Source organism: Bos taurus, chromosome X (assembly GCF_002263795.3).
Source record: "Bos taurus isolate L1 Dominette 01449 registration number 42190680 breed Hereford chromosome X, ARS-UCD2.0, whole genome shotgun sequence".
Classification (NCBI taxonomy): domain Eukaryota; kingdom Metazoa; phylum Chordata; class Mammalia; order Artiodactyla; family Bovidae; genus Bos; species Bos taurus.
Genome location: NC_037357.1, coordinates 23,103,803 through 23,127,903, shown reverse-complemented (window position 1 = coordinate 23,127,903; position 24,101 = coordinate 23,103,803). Strand labels below are relative to the sequence as shown.

General features: G+C 42.2%; 1 protein-coding gene across 1 annotated transcript in view; it reads left to right on the top strand.

Moving 5' to 3' along the window:
- The first annotated feature begins 702 nt into the window (after positions 1-702).
- LOC132344301 (protein enabled homolog) overlaps positions 703-24,101 on the top strand; it is a 40,390-nt gene continuing 16,991 nt past the window's right edge. Inside the window, exons 1-2 of the mRNA XM_059883704.1 lie at positions 703-849; positions 1,496-2,027. Of these exons, the coding sequence (XP_059739687.1) occupies positions 703-849; positions 1,496-2,027 (679 nt within the window). The remainder of the gene's footprint in view (positions 850-1,495; positions 2,028-24,101) is intronic.

The window sequence follows — 24,101 nt, the reverse complement described above, 5'->3', positions numbered from 1 at the left end:
CATAAACATAGGTATAGTGTTTAAGAAGTGGGATCAAACTATAAATATCTTTTTGCATCTTTCTTCACTTGACAGTACAGCAAGGCATCTTTCCATATGTGGATCAATCTCATACTTTTTTTGTTATGCTAAGTAAAGCCTTCTCCACCCTATGATTATAAAAAATATCCTCCTATATAGTCATTTTAGTAGTTTTAGAAACTGCTATTTTTATTTATCTTTAACTTAGTTATTAAAATAAAGTTGTTGTAAAAGAACAACTGTGGTGTCAGTGTAATTCTTAATGTCATCTTGTCCACAGTGTAGAGGGGGGACGTCTCCACACATTCAAGAGAGGGGCTGGAAAACATTGTGCCTGTTAACTTGACACATTTAGATAGAACTTAAACTGCCTAGAGGAAGAGGGTGTGTGTGTGTGTGTGTGTGTGTGTGTGTGTGTGTGTGTGTGTGAATGTGTGTATATTTGCCTTCCTTTCGTAACTCTTGCCTTTTGTATTTGGCTGCACGCATTCTCAAGAGGTGTAGATCAGTGATTTCCCATAGAGCCTTTAAAAGATGGACCAGGAATAATTGGCCTATGTAATATCAGACCACTCTCTTGCCAGAACATTTTGAGAAGAATAAGGATTCAACAAGAAAGAAATGGCAGTTGCAATTCCCATAAAGACTTGTAGCGCTGAAGCAAACTCGTGGTGAATTCCAATGGCACTAACTCAGTTTCAGACTTGCAATTTTTATGCTGACATCCCCAGGCCTCTCCCCCAGTGGCCACAGCTTTCTGAGCAGCAACCGCCCCCACCCCCGCCCACCCCGCCACCCCCCACCCCCACCACGGCTCTGCGGAGTCCGGTAGTTCATCGACCCCATCTCCGGGGGCTTTGGGACAAGGAAGAGGTCGACTCCTTTCCTTCCCACTTCTTGCTTCTTTAAGGGGTCGCCTCCTCTTGCCTTCCGGTTTTCTTCTGGGTTCCGGAGCCCTCTAGGACACGCCAAGATTCCAAAGCCAGAGAGGGATGGCAGCCCAGGTATCTCTACAGGGCGCTTCCTGAGACCCCAGCGTTTGAGAATCAGGACTCAGGACTTAGCACCCCCAAGGGGGCGGGATGTGTGGGTGTGGGTGTTTGCGTTGGGGGTGGGGGGGAGGGCACAGACCCGTTCAGACCCTCCAGGGCTATACCACACTCTTGGCTCCGGCAAGGGTAGGCAATCTTGGCAGGGCCACGAGCAAGCTTTCTCATTGAGCCACTCCCGCGCGTGGCGAATCTGTCTTGGCCAGGGCTAGCCGGATGGGATGCTAGAGTTTCAAGAGTTACCCTGGGAGTGCAAGGCCGGGCCGTCTCCTCCCACCACTTGTGCTCGCCCCGGCCGCCTCCCCTCCCCCGACAATGGGCGTCTCTGCAGGGGTTCTCCCTTTGGGCTACCGGAGTCCCTCCTCCACATCCCCGCCCCCCATCCTTCGGGAAGCTAAAAGGGGGCGTGTGTGCGTTCCCGGGAGGAGTCGCCCTCTGCGGCCACGGCCAGAAGCGCCCCGCTGGAGCCCCAAAGTCCGAGCAAGTTCCCGGCCTCCGGGCGCGCCGCGCTCTCAGCCTCTGGCGCCCACGTCCCCACGAGAGGGCTCGGGGTCGTCGGGCTGTGGTGGCGTCGGCAACGAGCCGGCGGGCAGCTGAACGCCCCCGCCGGAGCCCGGACCAGCGGGGCCGGACGCACGGTGGAGGTCGGCGGCGGCGGTGGCGGGCCGGGCCAGCTGTCCCAGTCGAGCTCCCCGCTGAGGATGGCGGCAGCGGCGGGATCCCGGTACCACCTGGGCACGGCCCCCGGGCACGCGCTGGGGATACCGGAGCCCCGGACCCTGGCGCCGAGTGGCAGTACCTGGGAACTGCCCCGGAACCGGGACGGCGGCGTGTTAGTGCATGCTACCCAGGACATCCCTCTGCAGGTGGACATGTCCATGGCTCTGCGGCGCGTGCGGATTTCAGATAAGTACAGCAAGAGCTACTTCAGCCTGCTGCAAGCAGCTTCCGTCGCAAGTAAGTTCCCCCCTAGCGCCCGCCGCCCCCCGCCCGGCTCGCGCGCCCCTCTCCTCGCGCGCTCCAGCCCCGGCCGCCGGGCTGCCGGGCGCACTTTGTCCTTCCTCCACTGGCGCCCGATCGCTCGCCCTCCCCTGCCGCCCGCGCCCTTGGCTGGCCCGCCGTTTTCCTCCGGCCCGGGGCTGCGCTGCCGCGGGACCGTGAGAAGGTCCGGGTGGTGCGAGGACGTCTCCGGGGCGGGCGAGGAGCGGAGAAGGGACCTGAACCAGCCCGCCGGGGGAGGTGGGGCTGCGCGGTATCTTCCAACTCCGCATCCCGCCGACCAGATGCTCCCCGCCCCCGCCTCCCGAAAGTGCATTTCCTTTGTATGAATGCTGGAAAAGCGGGGCTGGGGGTTGGATCTCACGTTTGGGGAAAGCAAATCCAAAAAAAAAAAAAAAAAAAACCTCGGATTCGGAGACCTTTGGCACCGCGCTGGGAGGGGGCGTTGTAGAGAAAGCGTGCCGCCGGTGCCTTGGCTTTCTCACTCGGACTAGTGCGTCCTTACAGCTGGGTCCACGAGTTTCCTGTCTCCCCGGGGTCCTCACTATAAAGGCAGAAGTTTTCGTCTGCCACTTCCGCGGTGTGGGTGAGGGATGAGAGCGGCGATTGGGGGACCGTGGACGCGGTCACTTGGCGGCCGTGGTGCACACACCGATGCACACGCGTTTACCCCGCCAGAGGGGCCCTGCGATGGGGAGGGTGCAGCTCTGCTATCTTACGTTCAGCCAGGGCTTTTCAGGCAAGTTTTTGAGGTACTGCAATTCACGGATGTGTCTTCCTCGGCAGCCCGTGGTGCTTTTGCCTTAGCAGGTGCTCAGCCTGGCCCAGGAAGTTTTGGCATCCCCAGAAATAGACTTGGAGACAATTTTCTGAAAAATCAGATAGCCGCCACACATGTTCAGAATACTCTGCCTCCTTCTTCTAGGCCAACCCCTGTAGTTAGACTGCAGTAAGCCAAGGCAGCAGCTTATTCTCTTTCAGAAGCCCTCCACGTTTGATTTTTGGGGGTGGGCACTATTGGTTTCCGAGTCTTTCCAGGTGGCACTAGTGGTAACGAACCTGCCTGTCATTGCAAGAGGTGTGAGAAACGCAGGTTCCATCCCTGGGTCTGGAAGATCCCTTGGAGGAGGGCATGGCAACCCACTTCAGTATTCTTGCCCGGAGAATCCCTATGGACAGAGGAACCTGGCGGGCTGCAGCCCTTGGGGGTCGCACAGAGTCCGGCGTGATTGAAGCAACTTAGCATACATACGTACTATGGGTTTCCAGGTGTGATCAAGCAGTAAGGGGAGTGTGGTAATGGGGCACGTGCTCCTTCTTCAGGTGTTGAGCGTCTGAAATGGCTTGAAATGCTTACACCAGACCCTCACTGGAACCTGGGCAGCTCAGGAAAGTGTGGGGAGTCCTTTGTGTCTTGTGTTTGCCTCTTGCATCTTCCTGAGAGTGAAAAAAAATCTCCATAGAAGAAATGTATGCTTTCTTAACAAACATCAAATTAGCTGTGCTATGAACTCGAAGTTGACATTTCTACTCCAGTGATTTCTCTGTTTCTATAGTTGGGTGCGGTGTTTCATCCTCCTTACCTCTGTAGGCTCTAGCATGTTGGCAGGCTTCTGTCGCCTCAGCATTATAAGTCACAGCACCTGAATGACACCGGTTGCTGTGCTGTGTTTTTACACGGGCAAACGGTGCTGTTTTGCCTTTCAGCATTTTTAGTAGCTGGCTGGACCAACAGAACATCCTGGGAGTGGTCTGTAGCTAGCTTGGCTGTTAAGACATACACCCTAGGATGATAGTTTTATGTGTGGAAAGGATTTCATCTATTTAAAAATTATTCATCCATTTAAAACATATATTTACAAGGCTTTTCATCGCAGGACAGAACTTTCCAAGAGATCATTTCAAGGATGATCATTTAGAGCCTGCTCGCTACCAGGATGTGCCAAGGTGTAATAAACAAATTACACCTGTTTGTGCAGGATCCGTTGTGGGGTAGCCAGAAAAGGCTCTGCTGACTCGACAGAGGAAGTTAAGGGAAGACTTCAGGGAGAGGGTGAAGAAGGATCTGCAACTTTAAGGATGCAGCCAAATGTCCAGGTGGATCGGAGACTGAGCACGGAATGTGGTGGGGAAAGGTAGGGAGAGGTCATCTAGGCAAAGGAGGAAATAAGATGTAGGCAAAGGAGGAAATAAGATGTGGCCAAAAGAGTAGAAAGGGGACAGCATCGTAGGTTGGGGGAGTCTTTTTTGTAATGATGGGAGTGGAAAGTGTGGGAAACACAGGAGATCAATTTGGAGGAGTAGGCAGAGGCTGGATCAGGCATGTTAAAGGGCTTTACTTTGTAGGGCAGTGGGGAGCCGTCAGAGCATTGTGAATAGAGGAATAGAGCAAGGCTGCTGCATAGGGTTGTACGGGCGCACAGGGCGCACAGTAGTGGGCTGTATTAGTGTGTGGTAGAGCTTCTTACTTTTGCAAATATGACTCTGGAGGTTGTAGGGAGGACCCAGTGTGTGGCATATGGAGCAGAGGAGGAAGTACAAAAATAGGGCTGCCAGTTAGAGGGCAGTTGGAACAAGCTGGGCGAGAGTGGACGAAGGCATGGACTGAGTCAGTTCAGGGAATGGGGAGAAGGAGAGAAGCTCAGTTCAGTTTAGTCAGTCGCTCAGTCGTGTCTGACTCTTTGCGACCCCATGAATCGCAGCAGACCAGGCCTCCCTGTCCATCACCAACTCCCGGAGTTCACTCAAACTCATGTCCATCGAGTTGGTGATGCCATCCAGCCATCTTATCCTCTGTCGTCCCCTTCTCCTCCTGCCCCCAATCCCTCCCAGCATCAGAGTCTTTTCCAATGAGTCAACTCTTTGCATGAGGTGGCCAAAGTACTGGAGTTTCAGCTTTAACATCATTCCTTCCAAAGAACACCCAGGGCTGATCTCCTTTAGAATGGACTGGTTGGATCTCCTTGCAGTCCAAGGGACTCTCAAGAGTCTTCTCCAACACCACAGTTCAAAAGTATCAATTCTTCGGCGCTCAGCTTTCTTCACAGTCCAACTCTCACATCCATACATGACCACAGGAAAAACCATAGCCTTGACTAGAAGGACCTTTGATGGCAAAGTAATGTCTCTACTTTTTAATATGCTCTCTAGGTTGGTCATAACTTTTCTTCCAAGGAGCAAGCATCTTTTAATTTCATGGCTGCAGTCACCATCTGCAGTGATTTTGGAGCCCCCAAAAATAAAGTCTGCCACTGTTTACCCATCTATTTCCCATGAAGTGATGGGACCAGATGCCATGATCTTCGTTTTCTGAATGTTGAGCTTTAAGCCAACTTTTTCACTCTCCTCTTTCACTTTCATCAAGAGGCTTTTGAGTTCCTCTTCACTTTCTGCCAGAAGGGTGGTGTCATCTGCATATCTGAGGTTATTGATATTTCTCCCAGCAATCTTGATTCCAGCTTGTGCTTCTCCCAGCCCAGCATTTCTCATGATGTACTCTGCATATAAGTTAAATAAGCAGGGTGACAATATACAGCCTTGACATACTCCTTTTTGGGAATTGAAAGAGTAGAATTGATTTGACTTGGTGGCTAGTTGTGAGGTTTGAGGAACAGTGCAGGAGATTAGGTCGTTGCAGGTTTCTCATTAAAGTGATGAGGCAGGGAGAGAGAAAAGACCAGGAATGGAGGAGGGAGAGGAAATTTGGGGTTCAGTTTTGGATATGTGGTTTCTTCATTCAGGGAGAGTGAACCCATAGGTCTAGAGCTGGGAAGAAGTGAAATTATTTCTTATAGTCATCCGTGGCACCCATCAAACAATTCCTGGCATGCAAGTTCTTTCCTTAAATGACTTCTTTGGGTTATCTTCATCACTCAGAAAATCTAGCCTAGATGGAGCCCATACTTAGTATAAAATTACCTTTTGAACTTGCCCTTGAATAGAGGTGTCTTCCCCCCTCACACTTTCCTTACCCGATGACGGAGAAAAAAAGAAAAAAAAAGAAAGAAATGTTTTTCGTTCCTTGTAGTCCAAAAGAAGGCAAACTGTCTCTGTAACAGAGAAGTAGTTGTGAAAACTTGTTCACTGCAAATTTGATTTTGTCAGAGTTTAGCTGTGTAAATCACAACAACAAAAAAGATCTGTAAATCACAACAAAAGTTAATTATTTAATATACGTTGCAATATGGTATAAAATGGATTCCAAATGATAATGGGTTACTTACTGCTACTGCTACTGCTAAGTCAATTCAGTCGTGTCCGACTCTGTGCGACCCCATAGGCGGCAGCCCACCAGGCTCCCCTGTCCCCGGGATTCTTCAGGCAAGAACACTGGAGTGGGTTGCCATTTCCTTCTCCAATGCATGAAAGTGAAAAGTGAAAGTGAAGTCACTCAGTCGTATCCGACTCTTAGTGACCCCATGGACTGCAGCCTTCCAGGCTCCTCCGCCCATGGGATTTTCCAGGCAAGAGTACTGGAGTGGGGAGCCATTGCCTTCTCCAGGGTCACTTACTGGGTAACACTAATTTCTCAGTGATTCCACATAAATGATTTTCTGGGTAACTGAAGTTTCAGCACTTTTAGAGCTTGATTTTTTTCCCTCTTTCCAATCTAACCATTTTAGATGGAAAGCTTTTCAAAAAGATTATTTACCTTCCTGACTCCTGAACCTGGAAATAATTGCATCTTTTCCTGATGTTTCAAGATTATCCTTATAATAGCATTAGTTATTTTAATTTGTTCTATATAGTGTTGCCTCAAGGGCTCCTAAACCGTGATGGGTCTGTTTGTCCTCATATTAAATTGGGCACAGATTGTTCTGCCTCTTAATTTGCAATGCCTGGTTTTCTAATCTTTCCATATATCCCCTCTCTGTTAGCTGCCGTTTCTTTTTCCTTCTTTTTTTTTTTTTTTTGAGGCGTAGTTGCCTTACAATGTTGTGTTAGTTTCTGCGCTACAACAAAGTGCATCAGCTATATGTATACCTATATCCCCTCCCTCTTGTGCCTTCCTCCCACCCCTCATAGCTGCCATTTCTTGCTGCTGTTATTTTAACTGTTTCTACCAGCCAGCAGTTACTGCCTGATCCTCTAATCTCCCTCCTTCATTGCCCATTCTGGTGTGTTATGAGCTAGAAAACGAGAGAACCACACCTGTTAGTGTTGTTTGCAAAATATGAGTAAATAGACTATGAGTACGGTTGTGGGGATTCTGCTTCTATTAATAGTAATGTATATGAACTTTAGTATGATCTCTTCAGGTTGCATAAAAGCTTTTTTTTTTAAGATTGAAGTATACTTGACTTATCCAATATTATGTTAGTTTTGATAGTACAACATAGTGATTCAGTATTTTTATAAATTATTCTGCAAATAAAGTTATTACAAAATATTGGTTGTGTTCCCCGTACTGTACTTCTTTTATACCTAGTACTTTGCACCTCTCAATCCCCTTCCCCATCTTGCTCCTCCTTCCTTCCCACTCCCCCTGGTAACCACTAGTTTACCTAGTATCTATATCTGTGTGTCTATTTCTGTTCCTAAAAGCTGTTTGTTTTTTCCCTAGTTCTTAGTTGTGTCCTGGAGGGTTGAGGCTGTTAAATCAGTTATGACTGAAACCTGTGTTCTCTTACAATTTGAACTATTACAATTTGTGAAATTGTAAGTTTACTTTCTTATAAAGGAAACAGATAAACATATTAAAAATCCATCAGAAAATTGAGATTCATTTTATTCATTGCATTTCTTGGGCATGCCTGCAAATGCTTGGCACTAGGAGGCATTTCAGTCTTAGGAGTTGCTCCCAAGGATTGAAAGCAAAAGTCCCTCTATGGTATCTTCTCAACCAAGCACTCTCTGAAGGCTCAATAAAAAACCTGCTCCTCACCTGCTCCAGCACAGAAGCAGAGGTCGGCCCCCTAAGAGAGATACCTCCTTTCTGATCCAGGTCTTATTCCGAACCCAGCAAGAGGCCGTCCTCTCATTTCTTTTTCACCCAAAGCCCACCCCTCACTGTGTATGTATGGCGAATGTAAGGCTTTGACTGGCTTCTTGTTCATTTCAGCACTGGCAAGGTGACAGTGAACAAAGACCTAAGAGAGGGTAGGATGTCACCAGAGGGGTCTGAGGGAGTGTTCTAGGCAGAAGGGACAATAAGTATAAAAGCCTTGAGATGGAAAAATACTGACAAATTCAAGGAATGGGAAGAGAACCAGTGTGGCAGAAGTTACGTGTGTGCGTGTGTGTGAGAGAGAGAGACAGAGACAGAGACAGACAGAGATGAAGCCAGAGAAGTAACAGGTCTGAATCATAAAGGGCATGGTAAGGACCTTGGCTTTTACTCTGAGTCACATGAGGAGCCATAGGCAGGTTCTGAGCAAAGGAGAGACAAACTTACCTCACATCCAGAACAAGTTCACCAATTTGGAGGCTGCAAAGATTGATGATGGTGGGTTGAACCAGAGAGGTAATGATGGAAGTGGTGAGCGTCTGGGTATATTTTGAAAGTAGACCCAAAATTATTTGCTCATGGTTTGGATGTGGGCCCTGAGAGCAAGGCTGCATCAAGGATGACTGAAAATTTGGGCCTGAGCAAGCGGATGGAAGGAATTGTCATCGATGGAGATGCCTGCAGGTGGAGCAGGGTGTGGCGAAATCATGAGGATTAGAAGTTTGCTTTGAGGGGGAATTCCCTGGTGGTCCAGTGGTTAGGACTCAATGCTTTCACTGCTATAGGTCCAGGTTCAATCCCATGAGCCATGTGGCACAGCCCAAAAAAGAGTTTGGTTTAGGACCTAATAATTTTGAGGTGTCTATTCAGTGTCCGTGCAGAGTTGTTGAGTTGGCAAATGGATATAGAAATCTGGTCTTCAGGGAAGGGATCTGGCTTGGGGATATCAACTTGGGAGTCATCAGCCTCGTAGGTGGTATTTAAAGCCTGGATGAATGAGTCTAGAGATCAGTGAGAAGGGACAGTTGTTTGTTTCCCTCAATAAAGACTTGGGGATAACCTTTTCCCCAGATCTTATTTAATAGAGCACAAGTGGAAGCCATGCTCCAAAGAGTCAAATCATTTCTGTGGTTTGTTGTTCAAATGTTTGCACTGTCTGATTTGCTCACAGGTCACTTTGACTCACGTTCCTTTGCTCAGAATCTGGAACCAGAATAATCTATTCCTGGAGGTAAAGAAGTCTGAAGGCAAAAGGAGAAGGGGGCGACAGAGGATGAGATGGTTAGATAGTATTACCAACTCAATGGACATGAATTTGAGCAAACTTTGGTAGACAGTGGAGGACAGAGGAGCCTGGCATGCTACAGTCCATGGGATCGCAACTCTTACAGTTCTAAGAGTCAGACATGACTTAGTGACTTGACAACAACAAAGAAGAGGTCTAGGAGAGCTCTCCAAAGAGAAACTACAATTTCAGTGCTGCTGCTGCTGCTACTAACTCACTTCGGTCGTGTCTGACTCTGTGCGACCCCATAGACGGCAGCCCACCAGGCTCCCCTGTCCCTGGGATTCTCCAGGCAAGAACACTGGATTGGGTTGCCATTTCCTTCTCCAATGCATGAAAGTGAAAAGTGAAAGTGAAGTCGCTCAGTCGTGTCTGACTCTTAGCGACCCCATGGGCTGCAGCCTACCAGGCTCCTCTGTCCATGGGATTTTCCAGGCAAGAGTACTGGAGTGGGGTGCCATCGCCTTAATATTTATGGGCATAAGAAATCTTCAGTTTAGTCATTCGTGACTTAAATTCCTGAGGCAGATGAATTCCTTCCCATATTATTCTTTCTTCAGCAGAAATACCAAGGAGCCACTATTGCTTTCCAATTGAGAAGACCTTTATCAGTTACTTCCTATCATTTTCAATTCATGGTATAATTTTTTAAAAAACAATCATATGTTAATGGAAGGGCTTCCCTGTTAGCTCAGATGGTAAAGTATCCACGTGCAATGCAGGAGACCTGGGTTCAATCCCTGGTTTGGGAAGATCCCGTGGAGTAGGGCATGGCAACTCACTCCAGTATTCTTGCCTGGAGAATCCCATGGACAGAGGAGCCTGGCAGGCTACAGTCTATCGGGCTGAAAGGAGTCGAACACGATTGAGGGACTAAGCACATGTACATGCACGTGTTAATGAAAAAATAAAAAGCTCATGGCATATTAGAAAGAAGGAACAGTTTATACTTACAATAAAGTTTGGGGCTTTATAAAATAGTTGAATTAGCAAATATAGTGACATTTTAATATGCTGAAATGTACTTCGAAAAGTAATTATCTCCTTTCTGACTTTCAAATATTTACCAGTGATATTGCTGCCTTTGCCAGGAAGAAGTTAAGTTGTCTGGTTCACCCCGCAGATACTGGGAAACCAGACTTATTAACAGCACTTATAATTTACATTTGTGTATTCATCTCTGGAAAATTATGAGCCAGCAACTTAATGGAGATTTGTCTGCTCCGTTTTCAGATAATTTTTGCATTAATCTGAAAAGGGAAGGTGGAAAAAGTTTTGTCAGCAAGAGGCAGATGGGAAAAATAGGATCCCTTCTAGTTTTTTTTTTTAAACAGCGTTAAGAAAGATAGTGCTAAGTCGTGTCCAACTCTTGTGATCCCATGAACTGTAGCCTGCCAGGCTCCTCTGTCCATGGGATTCTCCAGGCAAGAATACTTGAGTGGGTTGCCATTTCCTGCTCCGGGAGAACTTACCGACCCAGGAATTGAACCCAGGTCTCCCTCATTGCAGGCAGATGCTTTACCAACTGAACTATGTGAGAAGCCCACATGCCATACAATTAACCCACTGAAAGTATACATTTCAGTAGGTTTTAGTATAGTCACAGTCGTGCATTCATTACCACAAGTTTAGAACATTCCCATCACCCCCAAAAGAAACCTTCATGCCCATTAGCCATGACCCCTCATTTCCTCCCCTCGGCCCTTCCCACCAGCCCCTGGCAGCCACTCATATCCTTTCTATCTTTAAAGATGTGCCTATTCTGGACATTTCAGATAAATAGAATATATGATCTTTTGTGTCTGGCTTCTTTCACTTAACATAATGTTCTCAAGTTTCATCCGTATTGTAGCATGTGCCAGTATTCATTCTTCTGTCTGACTGCATATTTTAATTATCGGTTCTTCAGTTGATGGACATTTGAATTATTTCCATCTTTATCTGTTATGAATAATGTTACTATGAATATTTTTATACAAGTTTCTGTGTGGACATGTTTTCACTTCTCTTGAGTATATATGGAGGAGTGGATTTGCTAGGTCATAGAGTCACTGTTGAGTTTTATCATTGAGGAACTCCCTGACTTCCAAAGCAGCTGTAACATTTCATTCGTATCATCATTGTAGGAGGGTTCCATTTTCTCCACATCTTCTGAGGACTTGTTTGATTCCAGCCATTCTAGTGGGTGTGAAGTGGTTTCACATTGTGGTTTTGATTTGCATTTCCCGAATGGCTAGTGAAACTGAGGACATTTTCATGTGTTTATTGGCCACTTGTATGCTGTATCTTTTTTGGATAAATGTGCAGATTCTCGGCCCATTTTTAAATTGGGCTATTTCTCTTTTTACTGTTTAGTTGTAAGAGTTCTTTATGTAGTCTGGATTCAAGGATCCTTATAAAATATTAATTTGCAAATATTTTCTCCTGTTCTGTGAATTATCTTTCATTTAATTGATGGTTTCATTTGAAGCACAAGCCTTTTTAACTTAGGAGTCAAATTTACCTATTTCTCTCTTTTTTTTGAGTTTCTGTTTTCAATTCTCTTTTAAAATTGAGATATAATCGACATATTAGTTTCAGGTATATGATATAATGATTCAGTAGTTGTATATTTGGAAATGATTACCTAAATAAGCCTAATTAACGTCTATCACCACACTTTGATTTGCTCTGTTAGCAACTTTCAAGTGTGCAGTAAAATGTTTTTAACTATAGTCACTCTGCTGTACATTACACCCCCATGACTTATTTATTTCATAACTTACAATTTGTACCTTTTTACTTCCTTCACCCACGTCTCCCACCCACATTCCATCTCCCACCTCTGGCAACCATCAGTCTGTTCGCTTTGGTTTTTTTTTTTTAAGATTCCACATATAAGTGGAATCATTATATGATATTTGTCTTTCTCTGTCTAACTTACTTCACTTAGCATAATACCCTCAAATCCATCTATGTTGTCTCAAATGGCAAGATTTCCTTCTTTTCTATGGCTGAATAATATTCCATTGTACATATATACCATAGCTTCTTTATCTGTTTATCCATTGATGGACACTTAGGTTTTTCTGTCTTGGCTATTTGTAAATAATGTTGCAATGAACATGAGGGTGCATATATCTTTTTGAGTTGTTGTTTTCATTTTCTTTGGATAAATATCCAGAATTTATCCAGAAATAAAAAATCCAGAATTGCTGGATCATATGGCAATTTCATTTTTAATTAATTTTTAAAAATTTTTGGTTGCACTGGATCTTCATTGCTGCGAGAGGGCTTTCTCTGTTTGTAGAGAGTGGGGGTTACTCTGTAGTTGTGGTGTACGGGCTTAGTTGCTCCTCAGCATGTGGAATCTTCCTCTACCAGGGATCAAACCTATATACCCTACATTGGCACATGGATTCCTATCCACTGTACCACCAGGGAAATCTTCATTTTTAATTTTTTGAGGAACATCCATCCTGTTTTCCATAGTGACTGCACCAGTTTACATTAACACAAGGGTTCCTTTTTCTCCTCATCCTCTCCAACATTTGTTATTTCTTCTCTTTTTGATAATAGCTATTCTTACAAAGTGTGAGGTTATATCTCACTGTGGTTTTGATTTACATTTTCCTTGTGCCTAGTGATGTTAAACATCTTTTCTTGTGTGTACCTGTTGGCTTGTTTTTTTCTCTTGTTTTTTGTGCTTTGGGTGTCATATATAGTATTACCTAATCATTGTGCTGTGTTACTTGCTCAGTTGTGTCTGACTCTTTGCGACCCCAGGCTCCTCTGTCTATGGGATTCTTCAGGGAAGAATACTGGAGTCGGTTGCCAGGGGATCTTCCCAACCCAGAGATTGAATCCAGGTCTCCTGCATTGTAGGCAGATTCTTTACCGTCTGAACCACCCGGGAAGCCCCACCTAATCCTAGATCACAAAGAACTCCACTTATATTTTCATCTGAGTTTTATAGTTCTAGGTCTTACATTTTGGTCTTTGATAGATTTTTTTAGTTGATTTTTGTATACGATGTGAGCTATGGGTTCAATTTCATCCTTTTAACCATGTGCCTATACACAGGTGTTCCTAGCACCATTTATTGAAAAAAACATTATTTCCCCGCTAAAATGTCTTGGTACCTTGGTTTAAAATGAGTTGACCATAGATGTAAGGGTTTATTTCTGGACAATTCCATTCCACTGATCTATCTGTAAGTCTGTCATTATACTTGTATCATACTGTCTTGATTATTGTAACTGTGTACTCAATTTTGAAATCAGAAACTGTGAGTTTTCCCACTTTGTTCTTTTTCAAGATTGTTTTGGCTATCTTGGGACACTGGCATTTCCATATTAATTTTAAGATTAGCTTGTCATTTTCTGCATAAAAAAACTAGCTAGAATTTTAGTAGGGATTGCATTGACTCTATAGATCAATTTAGGGAATGTCTGAATCTCATTTTTGTGTTGTGCAAATTGAGGTTTCCCCCCAATGTAGTGCATTCATACTTAAGATATTTGATAATTATGTACTCTAATGCTTTTCTGGCCTATCAGTGCTCACATTAGATGGTTATTCATGTGTAGATTTTCAAGAATTTAGTTAGAGTTATGATATATTAATATGATTATTAATATGATATATTAATTCATTCTTATTATGGTAATTCTAGAGATCTTGCTAACAGTTTAAGGAGCAAAAAAAGAAAAAAAACATAAATATCCACAGGAGTTCTCCTGAAGAAAAAAAAAATCACAATGAAAACAAAAGCAACAACAAAATATAATCACAAACTCAGTTGCCTTAGTGTTTGTGATTCAGCATTTGATGTGTGCGTTTGTGTGTGACTGGAGTGGGTTAACATAGGGAAAATGAGAAGCATGTGTTTTTATACCATATTGACCAGGAATCTGCAAAAGACCTTCTCATGCTGGACAATACCATTTGTCCATCAAATGTATAATCCACTTCCCTTGGCAGCAGATATCTTTTAGGAAAATAGATTGCAGTGGCTGGACAGTTAAGCTTGTGCCAACTCTGCCATGGATTTGCTGATGCTTTAAGCAGGAAAAACATTTACTTATCCATATTTTTACATATAGTTCTCTTTATGGTAAGATTCAGTCCCTCTCAAAATTTACCTATATGTATTGGGTTCCCAAGTAATGAATTGACTAGGCCTTGATCCTTAGGCAGGTTCCCCAGACAATCACAGCTCCAGCTGTTGTACTAGGAAAATGAGCAGTCTCTGTTGTCAAAGTGGGCTTCCTTGGTGGCTCTGTGGTGAAGAATCTGCCTGCCAATGCAGGAGACATGGGTTCGATCCCCAATCTGGGAAGATCCCACATACCATGGAACAACGAAGCCTGAGTACCATAACTATTGAGCCTGTGCTCTAGAGCCTGGGAGCCTCAACTACTCAGCCCGTGTGCCACAACTGTTGAAGTTGGCACACCCTGGAGCCCATGCTCTGAAACAAGAGAAGCCATTGCAATGAGAAGCCTGGGCACTGTAACTAGAGAGTAACCCCTGCTTACCACAGCTAGACAAAAAGCCTACCCAGCAATGAAGACACAGCAAAAATAAATAAATAAAATTATAAGAATAAGAATTATAAATTATAATTATATAATATCATGATTCACAATTTTTAAAAATATTTTAAAAATGAAAGTTATTATAGAATACGGACTCTATTCCCTGTGTTGTACGATATATCCTTGTTGCTTATCTTATCCATAATAGTTTGTTCCTCTTGATCCCCTAAGCCTATATTGCCCCTCCCCCTTTCTTTCTCCCCACTGGTAACCATTAGTTGGTTCTCTGTATCTGTGGGTCTGTTTCTTTTATTATATTCACTAGTTTGTCTATTTTTTAGATTCTACCTATAAGCAATACCATACAGTATGGTACTGACACAAAAAAAGACACATAGATCAATGGAACAGAATTCAGAGCCCAGAAATAAGCTCATGCACCTATGATCAATGAATCTACAACAAAGGAGACAATAATATACAATGGAGAAAAGACAATCTCTTCAATAAGTGGTGCTAAGAAACTGGACAGCTACCTATAAAAGAATGAAATCAGAATATTCTCTAACACTATAGACAAAAATAAACTCAAAATGGATTAAAGACCTAAATGTAAGAGGAAAAACCATAAGACTCCTAGAGGAAAACGTAGGCAGAACACTCTTTGACATAAATCATAGCAATATTTTTTTGGATGTCTCCTAAAGTAAAGGAAATAAAAGTAAAAATAAACAAACGGGACCTAATTAAACTTAAAAGCTTTTGCACAGCAAATCAAGAAGGCAACCTACAGAATAGGGGAAAACATTTGCAAATCATATAACCAATAAGGGGTTAATATCCAAAATATATTGAGTTGGTCAAAAGGTTCATTTGAGTTTTTCCATAGCATCTTATGGAAAACCCAAATGAACCTTTTGGCCAACCTAATGTAAATAGCTCATACAACTCAACATCAAAAAAAAAGAACAACCCAACAATCCCATTACTGGGCATATACCCTGAGGAAGCCATAATTGAGAAAGACGCATGTACCCAATGTTCATTGTTCCACTGTTTACAATAGCTAGGACATGGAAGCAACTTAGATGTCTATCAAGAGATGAATAGATAAAGAAGTTGTGGTATATATGCACAAGGGAATATTACTCAGCTATAAAAAGGAATGCATTTGAGTCTGTTCTAATGAGGTGGATGAGCCTAGAGCCTATTATACAGAGTGAAGTAAGTCAGAAAGAGAAAGACAAATATCATATATTAATGCATATATATGGAATCTAGAAGGATGGTGCTGATGAGCCTGTCTGCAGGGCAGCAATGGAGATGCAGACATAGAGAACAGACTTGTGGACACAGTGGGGGTGGAGGGGGTGGAACGAATTGAGAGAGTAACTTTGAAACATATACTTTACCATGTGCAAAATTAGATAGCCAGTGGAAATTTGCTGTATGACTCAGGGAACTCAAACTGGGGCTCTGTAACAACCTGGAGGAGTGGGGTGGGGAGGGAGATGGGAGGGAGGTTCAAGAGGGAGGGGACATATGTATACCTATGACTGATTCATGTTAATGTATAGCAGAAACCAACACAATATTGTAAAGCAGTTATCCTCCAGTTAAAAATAAATAATAAAAAAAGTGAACAACCTGATTAAAGAGTGGGCAGAAGACTTGAATAGACATTTTTAAAAAGAGGATGTGCAGATGGACGACAGGAACATAAACAGATGCTCAACATTGCTAATCATCAGAGAAATGCAAATCAAAACAACAATGAGGTATCACGTCACTCCTGTCGAAGTGGCTATTGTCAAAAAGACCATGAATAACAAATGTTAGTGAGGATGTGGGGTACTGAGGAAAACGGTATGGAGGTTTCTTGAAAAACTAAAAAAAAAAAAAAAAAAGAATTACCATATGACCTAGCAATTCAACCCCTGGGTGTATATCCAAAGGAAACAAAAATACTAATTAGAAAATATACATGCACCCTCAGTGTTCATAGCAGCATTATTTACAATAGCCAAGACATGGAAGCAACCTAAGTGTCAACAGATGAATGGATAAAGAATATGTGATACACACACACAGACATACACACACTGGAGTATTACTCAGTCATAAAAAAGAATGAAATTTTGCTATTTGCAGCAAAGTGGATGGACCTGAAGGGTATTATGCTAAGTGAAATAAGAGAAAGAAATTGTCTTTGGTTTTTAAGTTATTTATAAGCAGTCAGTTTGGATGTGTGGACATTTTTTGTGGATGTAGATACATAAATTCAACATGAGTAGATCACCTCCTGTGTGCTAGGTACTGTTGGGGTATTTCAGTGAACAAAACACAAAAATCCCTGCCCACAAAGAGCTTATTTCTAAATAAATGATGAGAAAAACAAAGAATCCATGTATGGGTCTTCCCTGGTAGTCCAGTGGCTAAGACTCTGTGCTCTCAATGCAAGGGCGTGGGTTTGATCCCTAGTCAGGGAACTAGATCCCTCTTGCTGCAACTAAAAAAAGATCTCACATGCCGCAACCAAGACCTTGTTCAGCCAAATAAATAAGTAAATAGTTGTTTTTTTTTAGAAGAGCTAACTTAAAAAAAATAGAATCCATGTATATCTGAGCATTTTACCAAATTGTAATCGTCCCCCTTATGTTGAACTGTGACTTGAGTTTGAATGGGTTTACTTAGAAGTGATTTCATTATAAAATGTGTGATACACACAGGAGTACAGGAAATATAAGATATATAAAATCCTGTTGTTATTTTTTTTCCTTTCATAGAAGACAGGCTTCTACACATTCAAGGCAGTGGGTTCTCTGTTCATCAAACCTTCACTTGTACTCCTGTGCCACTGTTAGTGAAGTTGAAGAATTAGCTGCTCAATATGCAGCCTGAAGACAAGAAAAACCATAGGAAGTTAGTCTTTGATGACACTGAAAAGTAATGTGTGTATTTGCAGGACTTCTTTGTGTTTGTACGTGCCAGCCTGATCATGTGATTAGTCACAGCGCAAAAAGCAGCCGCCCTGGTTTTCTTTGCCATTTTGTACTTGTCAGTTTCCAAAAAAGGGTCAATTTTACTTCCTTCCTTTTACACTTTCCAAGGACCATTGACAGATGTTGTGTGTTTTTTTTTGCATGCCTTATAAGCTAAAATAAGTAATCGTAATTGGATTTACCATTGCAGATGCTATGTATTTCAAAATTAGATTTTCTGAACCTAAGAAGAGATGAATAGCCATGGAATAGGAGATCTGGCACTTAGTCATATGCCTACATGGATATTGTGAGTTTTGACATTAGTGGGTTGTCTTGTCTTATTTTATAGCTTGTGCTTTAAATAGCTGCTTTCGAAAGGCCTGATGTTATAATACAAATTTTAAAAAGAGGCTAATTTAATATTTACCTGTTACTAAGCCACTGTGTTTAGAATTATCTAGTGGTGGCAGTGACTGTGGTGGTTGGGGACTGTGATTTGATTTTAAGCTCATGTTCTAACCTGTCCCTGATCATTTGCACTGTGGGTACTTGAATGAATATGATTTAGATGAATAAAGTGATGGCCCTTTGATTTACATGCTTTTTTTCCCCCAAAATTTCTCTTGCTAAGAAATAATCTGGAACATTAAAATTGTGTGATGAAGAGGTTTTTTAAAATTTTTTTTAAATTTAAATTTATTTATTTTAATTAGAGGCTAATTACTTTACAATATTATATTGGTTTTGCCATACATCAATATGAATCTGCCACGAGTGTACATGTGTTCCCAATCCTGAACCCCCCTCCCACTTCCCTCCCCATACCATCCCTCTGGGTCATCCCAGTGCACCAGCCCCGAGCATCCTGTATCCTGCATCGAACCTGGACTGGCGATTGGTTTCTTATATGATATTATACATGTTTCAGTGCCATTCTCCCAAATCATCCCCCCCCCCCCACAGAGTGCAAACTAGGACAACTATGGAGAACAGTGTGGAGATTCCTTAAAAACTGGAAATAGAACTGCCATACGACCCAGCAATCCCACTGCTGGGCATACACACCAAGGAAACCAGAACTGAAAGAGACACGTGTACCCCAATGTTCATCGCAGCACTGTTTATAATAGCCAGGACATGGAAACAACCTAGATGTCCATCAGCAGATGAATGGATAAGAAAGCTATGGTACATATACACAATGGAGTATTACTTAGCCATTAAAAGGAATACATTTGAATCAGTTCTAATGAGGTGGATGAAACTGGAGCCGATTATACAGAGTGAAGTAAGCCAGAAAGAAAAACACCAATACAGTATACTAACGCATATGTATGGAATTTAGAAAGATGGTAACGATAACCCTGTATGTGAGATAGCAAAAGAGACACAGATGTATAGAAGAGGTTTTTTTTAAACCTGTGCTTTCCAAAGTACTCATGGAAGCTAATTCTTAAAGACATTTATTTTCATGACAGGTAATGTATAGTTTTGAAGATGATGTAGAATTGTATAAAACATATATGAAAAATGTATATAATATATATACCCATGGCCAATTTAAAGAGCCCTTTACTAGAGTTCTGACATTTAGCAAAGATCTTGTCAATTTTTATGGAGTGTAAATTTTAAAAGGCACATGATCAAGTCACAAAAGAGCTTTCACAGTGGAGAAGAGTAAATAAAGGCTCTACGCTGCAGTTTTTAACATTTTCTTATCAGTGTAAGCCTCTTCATATTGCCTATCGACTTTACAAGTGATTTGGTTTTTTTTTTAAATTGGAGTATAATTGCTTTACAATGTTGTGTTAGTTTCTGCTATACAACAAAGTGAATAAGATACACACACACACACACACACACACACACACACATTCTCCTCGCTCTTGAGCCTCCCTCCCGACAAGTTATTTGAAAGATGCTAGAATGACCTTTCAAAATCAGCCATTTTAATTGCATACTTATTATTTCCAGTTCTGTGGACTAGACGCATGTGCAGAAACATGTAAATATTGGTGTTGACAAAAGTTACAGAAATGAATGGCTCCCCTTCATTTATCTTATCCATGACAGGATGAGGGAGCTTGCCACCACTTACTCTCCTCCTTGGAAGCAGGTCAGAGACCATCGACCTTGGTATAATGTTGAGTCATGACTGCAAACTGAACATGCTGAAAATGAACGCCAGGAGGTATTCAGCATAGGTTAGGCCACAAAACGTTTTTTTTTTCCTCTCCCATTTTTCAGACACGATCTATTTCATCAGTTTAGTACTCCATGTCATTTCTCTGTGTGCTCACGCTGTCCTGGGCTCCACGCTATTGTAACACTTAGTACTCTGAGCTGTCACTGCATTCTCGCAGATGACGAGGGCCCGAGGCAGGGCCAGTGAGTCACTGATTTTGTGTGTCCCCCATCGCTGCACAGGGCCTGGCAACAGATGGGAGTCTAACAAAAGTTTGTTGAAAGAAGAAATACACAGATGATGAGAGTGGCTGGTGCCTAAATGAAGAAGGCACTTAAGTGGTTTTGCAATGTGGATTCCTCATTTATATCCCCGTTTTCTCCTTCCAGCCTCTCATTTCTTCCTTCCCTTTCCTGGCTTCCCTTAGAAATCCACTTTGTGTTACTAGGGGTTGGTATAACCCAACGATCTGTACTTTTCTGGGTGTGATAGCTTAGGAGTGAATATGATTTGAACTTAATGCCTTTTTACAGAGTGTCAAATTCAGAACCAGACAGACCCATCTCCTGACCCTAAATGTGGTCCTAAAGTGAATTGCTTGAGGAAATTGGATCCCAAAGATTATAGGTGGGGAATTTTGAAGTGTGTCTATTTCCATTGGAGATCAGAGAAGCCCAACTAAAAGAATTGTGGACTAATTGACATGACAGCTGTGGACTGAGCAAGACTTCTTTTTGAAAGGACTGTCTTATCTTGTTTTTGACATTGGAGGAATTAAGGTGATTGGCAATGAGAACATGTGCAATTCCTTAAAAGTTTATTGACTTAAATAATTTTGCCTATGTTACATATAATTAAAAAGCCCCTATACTTTATGCTAAAATAAAATTTTTGTTTAAGCATTGGGTATAAAAGATTATCTTACTGTCCTTGAAATTTGTATTTCACACTTTACAAATGTTTTGGAAGATCTTTTCAAATGTTTATTGACCATTCCTCTTTCGTTTTCTGTGAAATGCTTGTTCCTGTTATTTTGTTTTCCATTTTTCTGTCATGTTGTTTGTCTCTTTTTAAAATTGACTTACAATCTTTTATATATCCTTGATATTATTTGTCACATATGTATTGAAGTGTCTGCTTGTAATTTGTCTTGTCATCACTTTCTTTGTGATGTCTTTTGATGAAAGAAAATTTTACCTTTAGTATAGCCTAAAATATCAGTCTTTTCCTTTAAGCTCTGTGCTTCTTGTATCCTGTTTAGAAACCTCTATCCTACCCATAGATTATACACATTTTCTCTGATCTGATTCCCAATGCTGAAGGCTTTGACTCTCCATCAATGCATGACCATTAAAACCAGGTTTTAAGTCACCTGTGGTTTAGCAGCTGCCCTGGGGCAACTACTATTCTCTGTTAGATTCTCTCAGGATATTTGCCCTCATAATGGTTTTGGCCTTTGAAGATTTCCTTGTCTTTCCTGCCAACTGAGCAGAAAAATAAATTAGGAATAATTTACTTTTGTTTTTTCCACTATGTTTTTATGTTTTGTAGCAAGAAGATTTTTTAGGATTTTTAGTCCCCCATGAGACCAATAAGGGAAAACTCCTCCCTGTTTTTCAAACTCGAAAGTTCCATTTTTATATTCAAAGATGATACCATCTCAGAGTTTTCCTTGTATACAAAACCCTAGATATGGATAAGGAACCGTGACCTACTCCCCTATTTGCAGATGAACTGAAAGATGGAAGTGGTATTCTGGCCAGGAACAGCTGTGGCTATTTGGGGAGGGGTGGGAATGAAGCTCTTTGCAGAACCATAATGCTAACCTAGTTATTATCTACCACTGCCTGAATGCTCACTTGTACAGTAAAACTTTTAAATTGTAATCTTATTTTTTTTCCTCTGTAACAATGGCCAGCATGTATTGAGTAATTACCATATATTAGACACTACTCCAAGACTTTGCATATTAACAACTTTACTTATTACAATAACACAATGAAATAGTTACTGTCATTTTTCTCCATTTTACCAATAAAGGAAATTGAGACACTGAGAGTATAAGCAGCTTGTCCTTGGTGATACAGCTTGTAAGTGGTAGAGCTGGAATTGGAATATAGACAGTCTGCCTTTGAAGCATGCACTCAAAAGTACTGTGCTATATTAACTCTATAAGAAATATTTGTGTGTATGAAAGTATCAGAATTTTATATTTCTATATCACCCAAGATAATAATGAAATATAAGCACTGTGTGAACTTACTGATTGTGTGATGTCATTGTGGTTTACCTTTATGCACAACCTTTAACTTTTGTAAAAAAAATCCCTTTATTGTTATTATTATTTTGCTTAGTTGCTTAGTGGTGTCTGACTCTCTGCGATCCCGTGGACTATAGCCCTCCAGTCTCTTCTGTCCATGAAATTCTCCAGGCAAGAATACTAGAGTGGATTGCCACTTGCTTCTCCAGGGGATCTTCCCCACCCAGGGATCAAACCCAGGTCTCCTGCATTGCAGGCGGATTCTTTACCATCTGAGCCACCAGGGAGGCCCCACAGCCTTCATCTTTTTTCCTTAACACACGTTTTCAAAAGTTGAACCCACTTCTATTTGTTTTTCCATGTTCAAATTCCTTTGGAAGGAGAGGTAGAAAACAGGCATCCTTTACTCAGATGATTCAAATGAACATTTTTCTTACAAACAATGATTCTTTCCTTGATTTATTATTTTTTAACAACTTTATTACAATACACTTAACATACCATGGGCTTCCCTGGTGGCTCAGCTGGTAAAGAATCTGCATGCAATGTGGGAGACCTGGGTTTGATCCCTGATTTGGGAAGATCCCCTGGAGAAGGGAACGGCTACCCACTCCAGTAATCTGGCCTGGAGAATTCCATGGACTTTATAGTCCATGGGGTTGCAAAGAGACACGACTAAGTGACTTTCACTTCACTGACATACCATACATGTAATGTACCCATTTAAAGTGTTAAATTCAATGTTTTTAGCACATTCAGATTTGTGTCACCATCACTGAAACCAATGCTGGGGCACTTCATTATAGAAGAAACCCTATACCCTTTGGCTAGGATCCTCCCAGTTTCTCCATTCCCCAGCCCTAAGCAACCACTTTAAGAAACCAGGATTTCAAATCCTGAAAGATGATGCTGTGAAAGTGCTGCACTCAATATGCCAGCAAATTTGGAAAACTCAGCAGTGGCCACAGGAAAAGGTCAGTTTTCATTTCAATCCCAAAGACAGGCAATGCCAAAGAATGCTCAAACTACTGCACAATTGCACTCATCTCACACGCTAGTAAAATAATGCTTAAAATTCTCCAAGTCAGGCTTCAGCAATACGTGAACGGTGAATCCAGATGTTCAAGCTGGTTTTAGAAAAGGCAGAGGAACTAGAGATGAAATTGCCAACATCTGCTGGATCATCAAAAAAGCAAGAGAGTTCCAGAAAAACATCTACTTCTGCTTTATTGACTAGGCCAAAGCCTTTGACTGTGTGGATCACAATAAACTGTGGAAAATTCTGAAAGAGATGGGAATACCACACCACTTGACCTGCCTCTTGAGAAATCTGTATGCAGGTCAGGAAGCAACAGTTAGAACTGGACATGGAACATCAGACTGGTTCCAAATAGGAAAAGGAGTTCATCAAGGCTGTATATGGTCACCCTGCTTATTTAACTTAAATGCAGAGTACATCATGAGAAACACTGGGCTGGAGGAAGCACAAGTTGGAATCAGGATTGCCTAGAGAAATATCAGTAACCTCAGATATGCAGATGACACCACCCTTATGGCAGAAAGTGAAGAACTAAAGAGAAAGAGGAGAGTGAAAAAGTTGGCTTAAAGCTCAACATTCAGAAAACTAAGATCGTGGCATCTGGTCCCATCATTTCATAGATGGGGAATAGATGGGGAAACAGTGGAAACAGTGTCAGACTTTATCTTTTTGGGCTCCAAAATCACTGTAGATGGTGATTGCAGCCATGAAATTTAAAGACACTTGCTCCTTGGAAGGAAAGTTATGACCAACCTAGACAGCATATTCGGAGAAGGCAATGGCAACCCACTCCAGTGTTCTTGCCTGGAGAGT